The sequence below is a fragment of the Mustela erminea genome, chromosome 2, assembly GCF_009829155.1.
Source record: "Mustela erminea isolate mMusErm1 chromosome 2, mMusErm1.Pri, whole genome shotgun sequence".
In the NCBI taxonomy this organism is placed as follows: domain Eukaryota; kingdom Metazoa; phylum Chordata; class Mammalia; order Carnivora; family Mustelidae; genus Mustela; species Mustela erminea.
In genome coordinates, this window is record NC_045615.1 from 42,603,777 (window position 1) to 42,624,772 (window position 20,996).

At 39.9% G+C, this 20,996-nt stretch overlaps 1 protein-coding gene across 9 annotated transcripts in view; it reads right to left on the reverse strand.

Moving 5' to 3' along the window:
* The window catches only part of TMEM131L (transmembrane 131 like), a 159,352-nt gene that overhangs the window by 24,886 nt on the left and 113,470 nt on the right, over positions 1 to 20,996 (reverse strand). For 7 of the 9 annotated variants that reach the window (XM_032332745.1, XM_032332744.1, XM_032332748.1 and 4 more), the window contains 14 exons: positions 19,950 to 20,043; positions 19,293 to 19,446; positions 18,599 to 18,769; positions 17,212 to 17,281; positions 15,999 to 16,116; positions 14,262 to 14,403; positions 12,719 to 12,828; positions 11,610 to 11,682; positions 9,009 to 9,136; positions 6,520 to 6,710; positions 4,828 to 5,014; positions 4,431 to 4,616; positions 3,708 to 3,857; positions 2,764 to 3,389 (listed from right to left, as the gene is read on the reverse strand). In XM_032332745.1, coding sequence (XP_032188636.1) covers positions 2,764 to 3,389; positions 3,708 to 3,857; positions 4,431 to 4,616; positions 4,828 to 5,014; positions 6,520 to 6,710; positions 9,009 to 9,136; positions 11,610 to 11,682; positions 12,719 to 12,828; positions 14,262 to 14,403; positions 15,999 to 16,116; positions 17,212 to 17,281; positions 18,599 to 18,769; positions 19,293 to 19,446; positions 19,950 to 20,043 — 2,400 coding nt within the window. The remainder of the gene's footprint in view (positions 1 to 2,763; positions 3,390 to 3,707; positions 3,858 to 4,430; positions 4,617 to 4,827; positions 5,015 to 6,519; positions 6,711 to 9,008; positions 9,137 to 11,609; positions 11,683 to 12,718; positions 12,829 to 14,261; positions 14,404 to 15,998; positions 16,117 to 17,211; positions 17,282 to 18,598; positions 18,770 to 19,292; positions 19,447 to 19,949; positions 20,044 to 20,996) is intronic. The other 2 variants (XM_032332746.1, XM_032332747.1) reach the window with 2 other exon arrangements.

Here is a 20,996-nt window from a genome sequence, read left to right on the forward strand (position 1 = left end):
TTGTGTCATTTAGGAGAAACAGCTAGGATGTGGCAAACACGCTGGCTGGTTTCCCCTGAGCAAGATGAAGATCCCCGTTCTGGTGGGGGACATGGAAAACGAAATGCAAGAACTGAGGATTCCTGCCATCCGCTGGGCGAAGTTCAGCTACTAAAGCTGAAGCTATTTTCTTCAGATTCTAGAATGATTTTAAGATGGAAACATGTCTTTCACAAAGTAAAACACTTCTCAAAAAAAAAAAAAAAAAAAAGAACTAAAGCTCAAAGTTGGAAGCGAAAACTTGGAAAGTTCTCATGTATAAACGGCTTCCTCATCCTTGAGCATTCTTCACACATTATGGATTCCCTGCCGATTATATATGCCTGTTCACCATCTGCCAGTTTATGACAATGCTTTCCTTTAAAATGTGAAAAAAGAACCCCAGACCCTTGATGTTACTGAAAAAAAAAAAAAAGAAAGAAAGAAAGAAAAAAAACCTCCTCCATATCCTGCCTTCAAACTATTCCTCTATTCAGTCCTTTCTTATTTTTAAAATTGCCAATTCTTTAAAATGTTTAAATTGTAAAATGATGGCAGGCAATATGTTTAGTTTTTTAACCTCTTTGATATTTCCTAGACTAGTGCTGTGAATGGAAAACAGAACAAAATGCATGTCAATGAGCGGCTTTCCCTGTGAGGACTCTCCTGCCGACACTTTCATTCTGGAGAGAAACACAGCCCTGTGAATTAGCACCTTTGAATGCGTTGGCCTGAACCTGGTAGGAAGCCAAAGTTCTTTCAACAATTCTTATTTGATCTGATCAACAATCATTCTGACAGCACTTAGCGTGCTACTGATCCCACCAAAGAGCAATTTTAAGAGACTTCATATGGGGAGATACGTGTTTCCGTTTAAAACACAAAGAGCCTAGTAATCTGTGCCGGAGGCGAAGATTCTGGGCAGAACTGCCATCTATGGTGATAAAAGCAAATCCTGTGTTTCTGGACTCCATATTAAGTTTACTCACACTTGCGGAAGTGCTAATACATGGGATCATCAAGGATCGACTCTGGGCGTTAAATATCAGTGTTGGACGGGAAAGTCTCGAAGCACAAATTCAAACCCTCAGACCCACTCCAGGCCTGCAACTCGGGTCCACGCCTCTACATTTCAACCACGATGCAGCAGAAGGTCCTTCCCCCACCATCTGTCCACAATGCCACAGCCATGGTGTTCAGAGCCACATTTATTCAGACAGGGGGATGCAATGGCTCATAGGAGCACCCCAAACAACTATGATTTTAAGTCTGTGTCAAGGCAGCTGAGGTCAAATACTGTGCTTGGGCCCCAATGGCAGAAAACAAGGAAAAACCCAGTAGGACTCACCACCTAATTTCACCGTTTCACAAAGGTTTTGTGGTCTGGGCCCTACAGAAACAGAATGAGAGGCACCCTGTGTGCCCCACCGTGAAACATGCTTAGACAACGTATGCTAACATGTCATTTGAAGATCTGGTTGAAAGCATCACTCCGAGTGTGTCCTCCCATGCCGAGTGGAGAGAACACAGCGGGGGCGGGAGTGGAGGGGGCATTGTTGACTCGCAGACGGGAGTCCGCCTGGAACACACACTGAGGCTGGGGTAATGGTGCGAGCCTGCTGGAACGAGAGGCACCAGGAACACAGGTGCGGCTGCCGAAACCACGTTCCGCTCAGGGCACTCCAGCTTTCTTTCCAACGAGAGAGGTCCTCTTATGGAACACTTACAATTCAGTTTGGGTTTTTAGTTAAATGCCTAAAGCTCATCAGAACTGGCCCATCTATAACACTTTTGTACCTTCTCTCCAATAATAGGGAGTATAAATACAAAGCTATTTATACTTAGATGTTTCAAATAAGAACAAAGGTAACTGGCTTTTCCAGATTAAAAAGTGTCAAAAATCTGACTTTTTAAAAAAAGATTTATTTATTGGGGGGGGGGGGTGCAAAGGGACAGGGAGAGAGAGAATCTCAAGCAGATTCCCACTGAGCATGAAGCCCAACATAGGGCTTGATCCTAAGGCCCTGAGATCATGACTTGAGCCAAAATCAAGAGTTGGGTGCTTAACTGACTGAGCTACCCAAGTGCCCCCCAAATCTTTTAATGGGTGCAGAAGTGTGCGTATTAAAATGGTCAGAATGGCCAAGAAAAATAAGCACCGGCTCTTATGCCAAAGACCAAAGGGGTCAGTTACAGCTTAATGACAATTTTACATGTTTTCTGAGTCTCGTCCTGCTTATGCCTTCACTAACTATATTTGTTGTGAGAGAACATCTGTCTTCTTTTAACCAAGGGACACAATCAGAGAAGCACCAGAGCCAGGAAACATGAGATGGTAGCAGCTGTTAAATATAGAAAGTTGGTAAGTTTTGTTTGATCAGAAATATTTTATGGGCTGATTAATTTTCACCAAGAGTTTGCAAATCCATGATAGAAAATAATTAAAAACAGCGTTCATATCCTCCCAACAATAAAATACGACATTCACATCACTCTCAACATATGTACTAAAAATAAAAAGTAAGCTTCTTTACCCACGACATTCTAAAACTGTGGTGCCTCGTCCTCAACTTCCCATTTTACAAGCCATATTTCAACATTTTTACCTTTGCTAAAACTTCGTGCGTAAACTAAAAATGCAGCATTCGGGATTAAAATTAAAGTCACAGATGAGATCAAATTCTGTAACCAACAGATGGAAGACAAACCAGAAAAAAGAATCATCCAGGAGGATGAAAAGATTACCATTATTTTTCCTGGAAATCTCTGGCAAGTCTGACTGGTACTGAGGTGAATTTCTTGGCAAGTGATTTTCAGGTAGTTTCTTAGAGGTCTTCAGAGGACAGAGCTCTCGTTCCTTGAGCTCAGCTATGTTTTCTGAAATTTTAATGTCCGTTTCCTTAGGAAACATACATGTCTGTATTCCCTCCTTCATGTGACATTCTGAAGAAGTATTATTGATAACAATTGTGTTTTTCAGTGTGTTTTCCTCTTTATTCAGTAAGTTTTTAGAAAGGGTTAAATTCTTTTGCAGGTCAACGCTGATGCTACTTGCATACTTGAGGCTGATCCAGTTCTCACCCATGACTTCAGTGCACACGTCCTCCTTCGGGGCAGACAGGGAGCTGCCCAGGGCTGGAGTCTGTTTCTCCTCAGTAGTGGCGTTGGCACTGCTGGTGATGGATGGGCTGGGTTTGTGTTTGCTGTAATAGACTGAGCACTTATGCTTCTTCTGAGAATGACCGTAGGTAGCTGGGCTCCTCTTTGGGGCGTTCTGGATCCTGCTTTGTGGAGTGTTCACTGGAAGGCAGCTTTTTCCTCTGCCTTTATCGGAGGTGCCGTAGGTATCGAGAAAGTTCTTACAGGTGCTTCTGAATTAAGAAGAAAGACATTTAACAGAAAGCCAAATGGAATCAAACCCTACCCTTCTGGTTCGAGACCCAGGAGAAAGAAGTATATTAAGGGGTCCTAGCTCTCCTTCTTCCAAAGGCCCATGAGTTTAACAAACTAAGTCCGTCTATGAAGTCTATCTTATTGTAAAAACGATTATAGCTGCCACACCATGACTTCAAGAAAATTTTATGAAGACAAACCTGGAATCAGAGTATTATTTATATTATCTCAAAATCAGAACCGAGTAATATCAAAGGATGAACACACACACATACACACACAACAAGAATTCTTACTTGTGAGAATGGGAGCTGATTACATCCATCGGATTATTGTTTTGCTGTGAAGATGAGCTAGCATTTTGCCTCTGTCTTGTTTTCATGAATTCCATAAGAATGTACTGTGCTTGTTGGAAGGCTATTAAAATTACACCCAACAGGGACAAACTGAGGAAGAAAGCAAGGAGGTTCATTACAGCATGGTCCTGACCGACATTAAAAAGACCAGCTCTCTTACAGAGGAGCAATGAGTGGTTGATGCAAAAGATCTAAATATAGAGCACTGAATTCCATAAAATGTATCACATCATAATTCTGATGTGAATTAAAGATTTAAAAAGCTCCGAGTTCCTAAAAATGTGCACATTTGTAAGTTTGACATTCCAATTCCATTTTCAAAGGCATTTTCATGATAAAATCACTCCAGAAAGGTCATCCTAGTCTTCCAATCTCAAATTGCCACTGCGCCAAGCCAACAGCAGTAACATCCATATTTTCCACTGCGACTGCTAAGGGAAGTATAGGGAGCACAATGATCTCTTACACTTCAAGGTCTTGTGACTCTCCTACAGTCTTAAAGCTCATCGGTTACTACTCTACTTCACGTATATTGAGGTTCAAAAAGCCATGTAAATTCCACTCACTTTCACAGTCTTTGAATATGCTGTTTGATGATTCATATGCTTTTTACACCCAAGCAAAATACACTTTCATGCGGCTCTCCTGAAGGTGGTAGCGTACCTGACAAAGAAGACCGTAAGCCTCCAAAACGACTCCTCCCAGCTGGGTCCTGGAACCACATCTGCACACAAGGGCAACAGGTGATGAGGGAGGGTTACATTGAGAGTGAAGCGAAACTCGAGGTCTGCTGCCGTGACAAGCGTCAGCTCGCGGATGACCCAGGAAGAGGTAAAGTCTGGAGTAAACCTGATAAGCAAAGATGCATCTTTATGAACTTAAATGGTTTTAATTTTAGGCACAAAACAAAATAGTCGCAACAGCAGCCATATTCCTTACTTACAATAAACGTTTATATAAAAACAACCTAACATGTCTTACCAATGTAAAAAAAGGTTTTCTTCCCCCACATTATTAAATGCACCACAAAACCTAAATGAGGTTAAAACCCAATGCTTACACAATGCTGATATCCCGGGATGTGTTTGGGGCCAAGGAGAACTGACGACAATCTAGCACTTCGAATCCATAACCTTGGCAATTATATCCATTAATTTTCAGAGATGTTACAGTTATAGGAAGTGGTCCAATATTCTCAACTTTAAAGTTCTTTGTAATAGATAAAATTTGCTTGCTGTCTTTCAGTTCTAGTGAGGACAAAAAGTGATATTTAGTATGTATGAACTGTAAAAATTTATTTCAGAATAATTTACTGAATCAACATTTACTGAATCAATAAACCATGACCTATATTATTAAAATGTGAAAAAAAATTCAATGTAAGCTCAAAGTATGACTTCTAATTTCTAGAACAGTCATAGATTCTCTTAACACTACCAGGATACAATAAAAACATTTAACAAGTTAAGATTTTTCTTAAGTTAAAAGACCTTCCTAGGTACCAAAAGTAATCAGAATTTCTTCTTTGTTCTTGTACTTATTAAAAGTTAAGGTTACAAGTTTATTCTTCTCAGAAGCCAAGTAACTGGGATACCCCTAGACACCATGCACGCTTCACTCCTGGGATCCTCATACTGAACAGGGACTGGTTAAGGGCACAGGTCTGTGCTTCTAGAAACACAGTTCAAATACCCACTACATTCAGAGGGTAAGTCACTAAGTCCCTGCAAAAAAGTGAGATCATATTTTATATGGAAAGTTAAAAAAAAAATTAGCACAATTTTAAATTATTCCTATAAATTTATAACCTGCAATCTTTTCCATATAACAACTAAAATTTTATCTAGGTCTGTAGTTTTTATAATTTTCCTTAGTATCATCTTTCAAGGTCAACTCTAAATTACTGAATGAATGAATAAAAAAGTAAATACTCTGAATTTTGAACACAAAAGGTCAATAAATCTTTTCAAACGCAATGCTCAATTAGCATAGTTTTCTTAAAAAAGAAATTCCCATCAGGCATTAGACAGTGCTACAAACTATCTAATACTTTCACCAACCAGCTTTCTCCACAGGATGCATGGTGTTACACTAAAATGTTTTCAGTGTGTTCCAGAAATTCAAGATAATAATAGGAAAACAAGGAATTTACCAAAAACATTTTACATCTATTGTTTGATTTTTGTTTTGGTTCCTGAGGAAGTTCTTGAAACTAATATAACTATTTTAGAAGCATTTGCTTTAAATACATGCACAATTTGGAAATTTCTAATGCAATGTTTAGATAAGTTTCCAAATCTGCAATGTCTAATACAGTAGTCACTAGATATACATGGCTAAAATTAAAATTAAGTAAATTTAACAGCTCACACCAGCGATATTTTTTTTTATATGCTCATTAACCACACATCTCTGCTGTCCTGGGTGACACAGATAAGGAGAATTTGCACTACTGCGTAAATTCTACCAGTTAGCAGATCTTTAACTCTTCTTGACATGACTTTTTTTTTTATGAAGATGTAGCTGATAATCAAACTGACATTTCATGCTATTTATCTTAAATATCTATCACTATGCTGATGATTTAGCAATTATACTTCTTACATAGGTATCATTAAAGTTGGATTAAATATCTAAGGCTATTTTTCTAAGTAGTACTAGCCTATCATATATGCTCGTATGTTCACCTGATTTAATTATCTGTATCAATGCCATGAATTAACTGTCAATTATGGAATCCTTTTGCCCTTGCCTTTAGCACTAAGCCTTCCCCATTGGAGGGCTACGCGCATGAACTCACGTCGCCGGCAGTCCATCAGCGTGGACTCAGGCACCTTGAATCGGAGTGAACCTCCTGCACCTGGAAGCCTTCCACCCACTTTCAGTAACTCTCTGGCTCCGAACCCTTCCACAGCAATCATGTCAATAACCGTCAAGTTATTCCTATTCGGGCAACACACAGAAACACAAAGGCATTACAATAGAATCACAAGACACAGTGTATTTGGACTTAAACATTCCTTGCTGACACAAACAGTTGTATCGTTGTGAAAAAGGAAATTAGTTTAAATAGTGTGTTACCTCTGGCTATCTCCTGGAATTAGAGAGTGTCCATGGGCAATGGAAGCTGCCTCAGCACCAGGAAGGGTGAGGCTGCCCACAGCAAGAACTAGTGAACGCTCTTCATCACTCTCTTACCCTGGCCCAGGAATGCAAAGCCGTGTTTTCTAATAATCAGCTACCAGGGTGGTGACTGGACTTCCAAGAGGGAAAAAAAAAAAAAAAAAAAAACAAAAAACAAACCGGGGGGGGGGGGGGGAAACCCCTGAAAAATTGGAGACCTCTGAGAAATATTACCAAATTTAGACTAACTGACCAAAAGTGCTTATGAGTGAATGAAGGAGTTTACACTGTAATCGTGACTATAGGAAATTCTGCTTTTGGGATAACTTTAGAAGTAGAATCCTACTGTTTCTATTGAACCAAAGATTTATAATGTCTCCCCATAAATAACCTATATCTACTCGAGTTCTTAGTCATCAAACACAAATTCAGACTAGCTTTGCCTTCTCAGTAACTCAAAGCATGACTGCTAGGACATAAAAAGTTAAATGGACAGATGTTTAAATGATGCAGACTAGAGTGAAATCCAGTCCTCATTCACATAAATACTGTAGAAGCAGAGAAGGAATTCATGCCTAATTATGCAAAATACACCAATATCTTTGTGTTTTTTTTTTTTTAAAGAATTTATTTATTTGACAGAGAGTGAGAGAAGGAGAGAGAGCACAAGTGGGGGGAGCAGCAGATGGAGAGGGGGAAGCAGGCTCCCTGCTGAGCAGGGAGCCCAATGCGGGACTCGATCCCAGGATCCTGAGATTATGACCTGAGCCCAAGGCAGAGGCTTAACCCACTGAGCCACCCAGGTGCCCCAATATCTTTGTATCTTTACCTAAAGAATTAACAATCTTCCACCATTAAAAAGGCTTTAAGTTATGTTATGCTATTGTCTATAGAAAAATACTATCAATACAGAAACATCAAAAATAAATTAAGTACTCTAAATAATTTAGACTTTTCAAAGCCAGGAGAGTTTAACCTGGGATAAGGTAAAGTTGATCTCTGCACTTCCCCGGACCTTAGATTTTCAAAGAAGAATGGGTTTAAAATGAAAGACACTACAGGGCATGAGAAGTTAAAATGCTTAACAGAACACACTCCTTTAAAAACTTTAGTACGTTTTCCTTTTTCAGGGCACTCACTTGTAGAAAAAACTCATGTGATATATTAAAGGAAGCTCAGAATATGAAAGTCTTTGCCTGCTGATGCGATACTAGAAAAGCTTTAAAAAGAAACTAAAATGTCATTTATTAAAAATTGGACCTCTCACCAATGCAGAGAACATCAACACAGATCTGTATTTACTGTAAATTTTTGAAAGAAGACTCTCAATACAGACTACCTAAAGATGAAAAAGATTAAACAATGAAAAACATCAGGTGCTTAAATCAGTTAGCAACCTCTGTCATTTAAAAGAAAAAGGGACACCTGGGTGGCTCAGTTGGTTAAGCAGCTGCCTTCGGCTCAGGTCATGATCCCAGCGTGCTGGGATCGAGTCCCACATCCGGCTCCTTGCTTGGCAGGGAGCCTGCTTCTCCCTCTGCCTCTGCCTGCCATTCTGTCTGCCTGTGCTCGCTCTCCCCCCCCCCCGATAAATAAATAAAATCTTTTAAAAAAATAATAAAATAAAATAAAAGAAAGAAAAAGAAGTTTAAAAAAGCCAATGGGCTCAATAATCCTTAGTCCATTGTCCTTTGGGGTTACAGAAATTGCACAAGCAAGGCAGCTATGAGAGTCGAGTAAATCCAAACACTGTGGAATGAAAACATACACAGTAGTGTTTCAATTACTTTTCCAAGCTAAGGTCAGAGGTGTGTGTGTGTGTGTGTGTGTGTGTTCTGCCCTTGGAGACTGCAACAGAGGAGATGGTAAGCAAAATACATTGTGACTCTTGGGGAGAAGGGCATGCGGCCTCCACCTTACAAGGCCAGAGGCCCCACCGAAGTAAGCACAGAGTCTCAGGCAGCCTTTACTCTTCCTGACTTGCAACATGGCCTCATCCCTACCCTCCTGACTAAGAGACTAATGTCAGCCCTTAACTAAAGAGACTACGGATTCTTGAGACAAGACTTGGATGAAGGGATGGGAAAGAAATGGGCTCCGGGATGGGGAAACACCTACCGGATTAGTATGAGTGATGTAACTTTCCCATAGTCAGCCGGCATGAACACAACACCGACCCTTTTCATCTCCAGAGGCTGCAAATGTAAGTGGAGGATACCAGCCCTGGACTCTTCAGAATGCATGCCCTGCAAATTTAATACGTGCAAGTCAGTGAATCCTGTAAGACAAGCTTCTGTCTACATGCATTTTTGAGGATGACCATGACGGCTCTTCTTTTAATGTCCAGATGAGACTACCCCCATCGACCTACTCAGCTTGTTTACCCTGAGAGCTCACACCAATAAGCAGCTCCCGAACCACAGCTGAGAAGTGTAGGAAGAGGCTGCAGGACAACTGGCCACGGATGTCCAATCCAAAAGGGGATTTGCTTCCTGGCTCAGAGGGGACTTGTGGCCAGAAGCAGCCTTCTCTGCCAAGATGCTCTGACTGTAACACATCCCTCGGAAAACAGACCAAACAGCCCCTGCTTGAATGCTACGGGGAGCGGACCAGATACCTCTCTGCTGCTGGACACCCCCACATTTCTCTTTCATACTGAGCTTCAGTTTATACAGAAACCATCTTTTATTACATTCGGTCTCTGCACTCAGGAGAAAGATCTCTCTTCACATCCTCCTTGACTTTCCCCAAGATTAACTCTGACTAGATCTTGTGTTCTGAATTTAGCATCCAAGATTGAGTTCTTCATTATTTTTCTTCTTTCCACTGCTTTCCTCAGCTCCTTTTCACTAAAAACAATTTATTAGTTTCTTAGGGCTACAATCACACATCTGCACGGTAACAATGTATTCTTCATTTTTCAATGTGTTTTATCCTGAAACTGTTGCTGGCATGTCCCCATGCTATCTGAGAGAAGAAATAGTGGGTACTTGGTTCGTGTCCATTAGAATTATAAACTTCATGAGGGAAGAAACCCGGCTTTACATAGATTTAATATAAATATTGGATAAAAAGCTGATTTTTAGTATTAAAACTCTAATAAAAACATTCTTTATTAAACAGTTCTTATATGCTGGGCACGAGAATATGATAAGGTCTCTAAGATGCTGAATATTCCATAAACCTTACTGAATCTTCTAGCATTATTGAAAGCAAGAGAGAGGAGGCTATAGAGAGGTTAAGGAATCTGCTCAGGGTCACATAGCAAGCCCATGTTATGACCCTGGGTACGGAATCCTGACTGTGCAATTCCCCCTGCTTTTCACTAAAGGCATTACATTTCTAAAAGCACACCAACATCATAAAAACATGAGCCTTTCTTTACATGACAGAGTTCAAATAAGAATTTTGAGTTAAACTTCTAAGTGTCTCAAAGGCATTCTTATTATTCTTGATGGTAATAGAGACCTTGATGGCAAAAGGTGTGCCTTTTGTTTCCTTGGGGAACCTTTGATTACAGATGGAAAACTTTTTCCAAATGAGTTGCACCATTTGTTCAAATCTGAACAGAACATTTATATGTAAAAGAAATTTGGCATTATTTTTGGAATCCTAAATTATGTATGGTTCAACCACTGGGGCAAAAGATGTCTTAGTATTTTGGACAAATTTACCTCCCAATGGCTCTGGGAGACTGCTCGGTGGAAAAGAGAATGAGAGGGAATGAGCACTGGCAGGCTTGCTAACAAAAACAAGACCGTGCTGCCGCCCAGACCACTTACGAAGAGAAAGAACATTTGCTGTAATGTATTTCCTATTTTAAGTTTCTGTTAAAAATCCACTTAAAAACTTGCTTTGATGAGTTTTAACTCTGAGTTGGAGGTTATCTGTTTTCCCTCTTTCTGTTATCCAAGTTCACCTAGAGCCAACAGTGTATCTTCAGAGGGTTAAGTGTGGAGAAAGAAGCAAATACCCAAGGCATTTAAATATGTGTGTGTTAAAAATATAGTTGTGTGCCTATGTGTGCTTGCATGTGTGTTTGTACTCATTTAACAGATGCTCTGTGTCTGACTTGATCTCACACATAAGATACTTGTAAGGAAAACACTCAGGTCCGTACAAAGAGCCACGGAACTACTGAGTGGAAACTAAGAAACAAGGCTGCCAAGTCCCTAGACAACATGCTCACCATGTGACATGTTTACTCCTCCTCCTAAGTACTTGTGCAAGACCTCATGAGTGCCCAGGGGCTTAAGTATTTCAGAGAAATCCTTTTTTACAGATGAGGTGAACATCACAGAAACTGGGTGACTTGCTAAATTAAAAACATGAAGCCAGTTTGGTGGGAGAAGATTTTTTTAAGTGTATTTTTACCTTATGCGGCCCTAAAAAAAACTGGATGGGGAATCTAAAAGAATTGTAAATTCCCGACTCTCAAGTTTTATGGTTTTCTACATAGCCCTGATTCAATTGTTATTTCTTCAGTCACATGAATCCAAACTATCAAATTAAAATGATTTACAGGCTAACATGAACTGTGCAGCTCCTGCTGCAGTCGTTAATTGGAAAAATCTGCTATGTATGCTTAATGTCTAGAATATGAAAAAAAGAAAGCTGAATATATTATTTAAAGACACTTGAAACACAAATCAGTAAAGCCCATATACTATGTGTATAGTTTGTTTAGCATTCCTTTGCTATTTAAAGAGGACAACCTACCCGGTAAGGGCAAGCTTTGGTGAGCTGGAATTCACCAGTTGTGAAATTAATCATCTGCATATCGGTGCCAAACCTATAAAGAGAAAAAACGTTTGAAATAGCATTCAGATTGCCAATAAAAGAAAGACTAAGATGTGTGCACATACACCTATTATGTGAGCCCACCTATTTGCATACACAATTCACCCCGTCCTGGCACTACCATGTCCCACCCCCGGAACTGCACCTGGTGTAATGTGAGTGCTCAATAAATATTGATGAATGAATGACTTTGGCAGCACAGAAAGTAAAGAAGCATGTGGTAAGAAAAGTTCTAAATATGAAGCATTTTTTTTCTCCAAATGGTCCATTCGGAACCTGACAGGAAGTGACTCTCAACCAAGGAAAATTTTATCTCCCAGGGGATGACTGGCAGTATCTGGAGACATTTTTGTTTACCACAGCTGGGGAGGTCCTACTGGCACCTCTTGGGGAGAAGCCAGGGGAGCTCCTAAACATCCTCCGAAACACAGGACAGCCCCCCTCCTCCAAACAGAAAATCATTTTGTCCAAAATGTCAGTAGTGCTGAAATTGAGAAACCCTGGGATCAGAGTAGGTTCTACTAAGCCAAGGAAAAAAAAATTCTAAGTGAAACTGTGATTGCTTCGTAAAAATCACGTAGGACGTGAATATCTAACATCTTTCAAGCCATGAATGAAAAGGATTGTCATCTTTTCTTTTTTAATGCTCGATTAAAATGTACTAACACCCTACACCCATTTTCTTGAATTGCCCAGAGATCATTGTGATTTAGATTCTAAATTTTAGGAGTATATGTGGGAAAGTCACAGTTGTAAAGATTCCCTGGTCAAAGAAAATAGTATCTGCTCGGAACTAGCCTTGACATAGTGACAGTGAAGCTGCCACATGGTGCCACATGCTGACAAAGGGATGTGGCCATTTCCATTGAGGCCTATGCCCCGAGGAGGTGGGGATTCAGGTACCAGGATTAATACAGTTTACACCCACATACAGGTTCTAGGTGAAAAATGTGAAGGACTTGGAATAATCCTGAGTTATAACAGCATTTCCCAAACCCTGTCAGAAAGTCTTCTACCAGGCGCTTTACCATTTATGGAGCAGACGCACTGCAGCCTCAGGCTTAGGATACAAGGAGAGAGGCAGGAGCTGCATGGAGACTGGCCAAGAGGAAGGATTCTTCACCACAAAGTACTTCACCTAGATATGGGGAAAGGCAAATCAAAACCCAGAGAAGGACAAGGCATTGCCCCTGAAATAAGCCTGCAAAAAATTCATAACCTGAATCTGCTCATGAGGCACCATCATGTAAATCAAATCGAGGGACATTTTAGAAAATAAAGAGCCTGCCCACTTCAACCACGTCTCTGCTATGAAAGACAACAAAAGGTTCAGGAAGACTACAAGTGACAAAAAAGACACGATTACACAATTCAAGATCCTGAACTGGATCCTGAACTGGCAGGAAAAAAAAAAAAAACAAAAAACAAAAAACATACCATAAAGTATGTGAGTGGGATAACTGGGAAAATCTGAATACTGACTGCAGACCAGGTAACATTATGCTGATTGATGTCACATTTTCTGATTCTGATAATTACACTCTGGCAGGTGGGAAGATGCTCCTGTCCTCAGGAAAATCCCATGGAAGTGGAGGTAAGAGGGGCACAGCATCTCATACTCTCAAGTGGCTCACAAAAGTGGGTGTGGTATGTATGTGCAGAGCGAGAGAAGCAATGACAAAGCAAATGTGGCAAACATAGAAAACTGTGAATCCTGATGAAGCATGATGGGGAGTTCTTGGTACTATTCTGGAAACTTTTAAGTTGAAATGGTTTAAAAATGAACATCTTTTTGAGAGTCTTCAGATGCCACCCCTAAGAAACCCAGTGAGTGCCTCATAGCGTGGAAATTATCACCCAGACCACATGTGACGCAGGCAGCTCTTTGGCAGTGAGACGGGTGACACACATGGAAGCCTGCTGCTGTCCCTTCATTGCCTGGGCCTTCCTCTGGGCCTCCCTAGCTCCTCGAGGGAGACACACAGGAGGGAGGGAGTCGGCACACTAAGGACAGAGAGCAACGTGATGGTGGAGAAATGACTTAAGGAAAAAAAAAAGGCACCTGGGTGGCTCAATCAGTTAAGCATCTGCCTTCGGCTTAGGTCATGATCCCAGGGTCCTGGGATCGAGCCCAGCATCAGGCTCTCTGCTCAGCAGGAAGCCTACTTCTCCCCATGTCTGCTGCTCCCCCTGCTTGCGCGCGCTCTTTCCCTCCCTCTCTGACAAATAAATAAATAAAATCTTAAAAAATAAATTTAAAATAAAAAAAATAAAGTCTTAAAAAAAGATTTATTCTGTTCATAGTTGAACACTTTCTTGGCAGATAGATTTTGAATTGAAAACAAATTTCAGAAAGTGTATTTGTTTCATGCATTTTCAGTCTGTTTCGACTTTTACTCATTTTGTTCTTGTGGTATCTCCCTACTAAATGCACTAAAAAGCTTACGTGTGCCGCTTAAAATGAATTTAAATTATCTTTGGTTCTGGGACAGTATTCTTAAGGTGAAAAGACTGATAACTCAAGAACCCAAGAGCTGAGGCGTCCCTGACAAGGAGACCCGCGACCCTTACCACGGTGCTCCTCAGGGCAGTTGCGCTGAAGTTTAACACCAGGCTGGGCTCTGCAATCAAACGAGGCAGAAGGAAAACAAAGGGTTCTGACTCCTTGGATTTCTTCAAGCGGCCAAATCGAGTCATTCCTAAAACAGTCCTCCTGTGTAATTCATAAAGAAAGAAATTACTTTGAAAAATCATTTTGACATAGGAAAAAAATGAAATCACTAAATACCAATCCCACTAAAAGGATCAAGGGTTCTTGGGGGGGGAAACAGGGCTTATTCTGAGTCTGGGGAAGAGAAAGTACAAAATGATCCTGAAACATCCTGTCTTACTGGAAAGCAAGGGAATGCTCAAAGAATGAATGGTAAGAATGTTTAAGGACCCACAAGGTAGCCTAAAGGGGCTCTCACTGGCCAAATCTGGGACAACTTAGCAGCAGAAATAATAATTGTGGTAGATGGTGCTAATGAATAAAGAATCCACAGGGATGCTCAAAAAGAATGCAGAATGAACAAAATAATTAGAAACATCACCATTTTGCAGCCATCACTCTAACAACGCATGAATCCGCACAAGAATTATCAGTGACATGTTCTTAGGGAACAGGAAATTTATCATTTTAAATTATCATAGCATGTATTACTTATTAATTACTTATTAAAGGAAAAATCCATCTATAATGGAGAGAGCTCTGTCACACATACAATGGGGAGTGTCAAGTGATTCAACTTATCACCAATAGTGGGACAAATTGACATTATGTCCTTTCAGAGACTAACCAAGTAGTCAACACTCTTCCCCAAAACTGTTTAATGTGAGTGTAAACTTGAAGAAACAATTCGCAAAACCCACAGTGCTGAAGGTTCTATAAGACAACTGGCTAAGACTCTCTCTAAAGTGCCAACATTATGAAATTGAAGAAGGGGGGGCAAAGATACATATCTAAAGAAAATTAAGAAAACATGGGAGCCTGGGTGGCTCAGTGGGTTAGGCCGCTGCCTTCAGCTCAGGTCATGATCTCAGGGTTCTGGGATCGAGTCCTGCATCGGGCTCTCTGCTTAGCAGGGAGCCTGCTTCCTCCTCTCTCTCTCTCTGCCTGCCTCTCTGCCTACTTGTGATCTCTCTCTGTCAAATAAATAAATAAAATCTTAAAAATAAAAAAGAAAGAAAATTAAGAAAACATAACCAAATGCAATACATGACCCTTAAATGGGTCCTGGATTTTAAAAAAGGAACAAGAAAAATACAGCTATAATGGGTATTTGTGGGTCAAACAGAGAAATCCAAATACAGACTGTGTAACTAGGTAATTTGACTGTATCAATGTTAAATTTGTGGGGTATATAATGGTAGTGTAGTTCTACGTAGGAGGATATTCTCCTGAGGAAATAAAATATTTTCTAATAAACTACTGAGGGTTGAAGTACGATAATGTGCAGCTTACTTTCAAATGACTGAGCAAAAAGAAAACGTGTGTGTGTGTGGGTGCATACAAAGATACAGAGGTCGAGAGAGAAATAAAACAAGAGTGGTAAAATGTGAACAATGGCTGAATCCAGATGAGGAATATTTGAGTATTCACAGCACTACAGTTGCAACATTTCTGAGGCTGGAAATTTGTCAAAATAAAAGGCCGAAGAGAAATACTAATTACTGAAAACTCAGTCATGCAATTTCAATAAAGTACTACGCAGTAGTGTCCTCTTCCCCAACCCAGTGCTGAAGGAAAGGTGAACACAGAAAACATACTTGCAGCCGTCACCAGTTTTAAATTTCTTCCATCTTTCATACAATTTATTGGCAAATTCAGAGTCCATGTCCCAGGTAGACTGATCCAGAGAAAGACTCCCTTCCCAATTAGGATTTTCTACAAGTTAGATCAGATGTAATATTTAGATGTACAGGAAATGCAGTTCAGTTAGGAAAGAACGCTGTCAAACTTCTCAAACTGAGAGGACTGCCAAGCAAATCAACACCCACCCCCTTCCTCTGACTGGTTTACTAGGAGTCCCTCTAACCCAATGGTAGATGATATATCAAATCAAATAAACATGTATAAAACAAAACTAAATCGAATTATGTAAAGGTAATAACATAAAAGACACATGGCTCATGAATACAGCCTGAAACAAGTTAAAATTATTCTTAGAACATTTTTAACAGCTTTCAGTCTAACAGGCTAAACTGCTTCCCTGTAAACAGAGCTGGTCATCACCCAAGTGTTTCAGTTACTATGATCAGTGCTGCTGGACCAACGGCGGTCCTCCTAAAGAAGGGCACAGACCAAGGGCTGGGCCTGGAGAAGGTGCGTGTTTATATTTACAACCTGGCCTCCCATTCACCTCGCTCTCTCTGCTTATCTATTCTGTCTGATCTGTGCTAAAGATTGTACCAGGATGAACAAGTGGGAATCTCCCCAAAGACATCTTGTACTGTACTATAACAGTCTCCTTACATTAAATATTTTAATCAACCAGAAGGCAGGAAAAGGCTTAGAAAGAGCTTCTATATCAGCCCTGTGCATTTTCAGTTCCATACCACAACTAGCACTACCTGCGAGATGTTTAGGCTCCCACAACTAAAGTCTTCAAACGCAATTCCAACAGGTTATTTTTACTAACTTGTCAGCCCTTTTATAACAGAACCAGAACCTTCCATTTTTTTCCTGGATACAAGGTTGCTGTGACCATCAAATTATGTGTATGGGGAAAAAAAATCCCTTAAACAAAAAATCCAAGCTCTTGAAGGGGACATTATTTACCCAAGTACCTTGGGGGATTTTTTGGAGGATTCTTAACAATTTCAAGTCATTCTGTGAATCATCATGCTCTTTAAGAATAAAATATGATAAAATTATGTTTACAGTATTGATTATTCCATCTACAAATGCTGTTTTTCCTCACTACTTCCCACCCAGCCCCAAACTAGATTTCTACAGAAAGCCTAAGGGCAAAATACTTACCTGTTTTTGATTTTCCCATGAAATAATGCATGCCACAATGTGCTATCACTTCAAAACCCAGACTCCCTTCCTAGATTGAAAAGTAATATATGAATAACTTAAAACACAACACTAAACATAAAAATCCTAATGCACTCAAATGCGAAGCAGACAATGGCCTCCACCTTGGCGAATTTCTCTTTAACTGGAAGCCAAACAACAAGAAAGTGAATTCTTGGCTTCCCTTCTGCTTGAATGAAAGTTGTGAACTCCCTCTTATAGGAAGGATCATGGTAGGGGATTCTGCACAGACATCAATGCCCATACTGTCAATCCTTGGGTCCCAAAAACACAAAGGTGCCTTCTGAAGTAGAGGTTAATTTCAGGACACTCCTGATAGGTTTTTCTGTTTTTGTTTTTTAACTGTAATCTTCTGAAAAGCAGTATACCAATCTATAGTAACTCCTAAGCCACTTGGGACATTTAAACTGATGTTTCACTTCCTACAGGTTGGGAATGCACAGACTTGCTACTCCAAATATACGTGAAACCTGCCTCCTCCCTCCCACAAGTAGCTCTTCTTAAAATGCGACTCTTGATTGGAAAAAGGAAGTTTCTAAGAAATCTCCCCTGCTCGAAATACAGATGAATGGAATTAACCTGACATCTTGTGTAGTTTAAGGTCCTACCTATAAGCCTGTAGCTAAGCATGAGGCATTTCTACCTATGAAACACCAATGCTAATAAGTGATAAAAATCATAAAGATGGTTGCATGAATGTCTCATAGTGAAAAATTAGAACCCAGCATTATACAGTAAGAGCTTGGATCAAAAAGAAGCAATAACAGTAACCAAATGAAAATAAATAAACATTAAGAAAAAAAATGAGACATGTTTAAGATAAGATCTAAATTAAATAGGCTTACCCAGGTTTTAGAAAGCATTTAAATTGAGAACTTTCAGGTTTTAGGTTTGGCCCACTAAAGAAATGCAAGGATTACAAGCAACAGGGAGTCACTTACCAGAGGCCTAACTAAAGCATTTAACCATCTAGTTTGCTTCAATTCATTGCTGATATGCAATAAAAGCTCAACTGTGCATTCTATACCAAGCATACATTCCTTGCTCTTCAAATTTTGGAAACAAATGAAAATGATATTTATCTATTTGTATTATCTTATTTTATTCAAAAACCTCAAATTACTTTATGAAAAAGAGAGACTTTTTCCAAATAAAGAGTTCCTATCTAAACAACTGACCATCTAAAAATGGCCTGGTACTACCCTTCAAAATTCTTAGATAGACTTAGAGAACATAAACTTAACTCTGCCAATAAAACCCAAGCACCGTTAAGTTCACAGACAGTAATTATTACGAAAGTTCTAACACATAGTGTTATAAACGATACCTTGGATGGGGCTGAGTAAATCTGTAGAGGTATTGCAAAAACAGCACCTATGTTTGTAGTCAAAAACACATTGGTGAATAGGTTTATGGCAATGTCTTTAACAGCAAGTTTCAAAGAAAATATATTCCAACAGCCTGGAGGTAGAAATAAAGGGCCAGTGAAATTCAGAATCTAAAAGGAAAAAAAAGTAAGAGAAATTACTTTTCCTAACACTAACCTTAGAAACCATGATACTAAAGTTCTTCTGTACTTTAAAAAATATAATCTTACTCACTTATTTCCAGGTCAAAGACTGAAATTTTTTTTATACAAATGACAGGTTTTAAATGTTTTATATGCTACTATTTTTAAAATTCACGAAAGCAATCTTGAAATTTTCATGTGTGGTATTTTGAAAAAGTTTACTTTGTCATTAATTAAGCTTACTTTTAATAAATATAATCTTTTTAGTATAAGCTATACATTGTAATCTTTTTGAACAACGCTAAGAGCAAATATCATTTCAGAATATATCTTGAACAACAGTTTAAAAAAATAAAGGAGATCCCAGAAGTAATTCTGAAAACATTAAAAGAAAAATACCTGCTTTAAAAATCAGAAGTAAAATGGTATTTTATAAATATTAATTCCACAGCATCTGACCTTATACAAAGCTTCAAATGGGCTAAAACCTGGATAAAAATACCATTCATACCTTTACAACATGCTTGGTCTCCTTGGAAACAAACACATCCTTTAATACAACACTGCGGTCAAAATGGTTGAGGTACCACATTGACCAAACTCCCGAGGTGTTCTCGTGAGCCTCTATGTGAAACTGGGTTGCAGAGGAGTCCATTCTAAAATACCTGTGAACACAGGACATGCATGCCATCAGCCCGGAGTGTGAGATGGCCATTAGCATTCACCGTGCCTCTGAGTGCAGAAAGAAGAGCATCATAGAATGTCAGAGAATGAAGGTTAGGAGTGCTAGGAAACAAGCTTCGAGATGGCCTTCTTCAACTTTCATGCCCACAAGGAGAGCACCCAAAGGCCAGAGGATAAGGGAGCAGGCCAGGACCAGACCAGCTCATGGAGGCCGCCAGGGCAAAGCTAGAACCCAAAGGCACATTCTCTTCCTTTTCCCACACCTGGCTCCCTGGCCCAGGACCTGTGCCTCAAACTGAACCATCCGTTTCCTCTCTCCCATTCTGTAGCCAGGCCCCCAACTGCTTGTTAGCAAGGTTAATGCATGGAAGGCAAGTCCCGAGAGAGAGTATCATACACATCTTATGAGTTACATTTTCAAATTCCTGTGAGATGAAAGTAAACAAATGAGCATATGATTTGAGGGAAAGTGGAATCACCCTACCCTTGAACCACAGGAGAGGACAGACACGCTTTTAGTGTTGAAGTCTTTTTTATTTTCTTCATGTCTTCTTTAACTCCACTGTCACACGACGTAGCTGTTTCGAGACACAAAGAAATAAATGTGAAGCGTAACCCTCTTTTCTTTCCTTACCCTGAAAGAAAACAGTATCTATGTTTTATTTATAACTTCCTAATTACTCCACTTTTCAGCCTCCATTAAAACCGTGCATCAGATATCAGTGGTAAAATCCTTTCTCAACACAACACTCCTATCTTTTTCTCCACTGGCTTGTTACCAATCTTCTGGAACATGGTGTTTTCCACCCTCCCCCCACATCCACCCATTTTTTAAACCAACCTCTCATTTCTTCTTTTGGGGGAAAAAAGAGAGAGAGAGAGAGAAAGAGAGAGAGAGAGAGAACACTGTGGCTTCTCTTTACAAAGATCTGCATTCACCTTAAATATAGGAAAGTAGTTCTGCCAGGGATGACAAAAGTGAGACATGACACTCCGCTGGGTGGGGTGAAGAGAAGCACGTGGAGACATGAGCAAGAAAGCAAGACAACCAAAATAGCAAGAAAGAACTTCACAGTGAAAGTAGTAATGAAGTCCAAAACACTGTGAATTATCAAAACCACATTTAAGCTTTCCATGAGCTAGGCTGTAATAGTAAGGTACTGGTACAGAATTCTTATAATACTCAAGTCTTTTATTTGAGAGAGACAAGAGAGAAACATCGAGCACGAGGGGGGAAAGGGGCAGAGGGAGAGGGATAGGCAGACTCCATGCTGAGCCAGGAGCCCTACTTAGGGCTTGACTGAGCTGAAAGCAGATACTTACCCGACTGAGCCACCCAGGATCCCCTAGTCCTTTTTTTTTTCTTTTCTTTTCTTAAGTTACATACATGGCTCCAAAAAGTATTCAAACACTAACGAAAATGTGAAAGTAGAGTCTATCGTTCACCTGAGTCCCCAATCATCATTAACAACTGCTAGCAGGTTCTTATGCATTCATCCAGTGTTCTGCACACACACAAGTACACAGACAC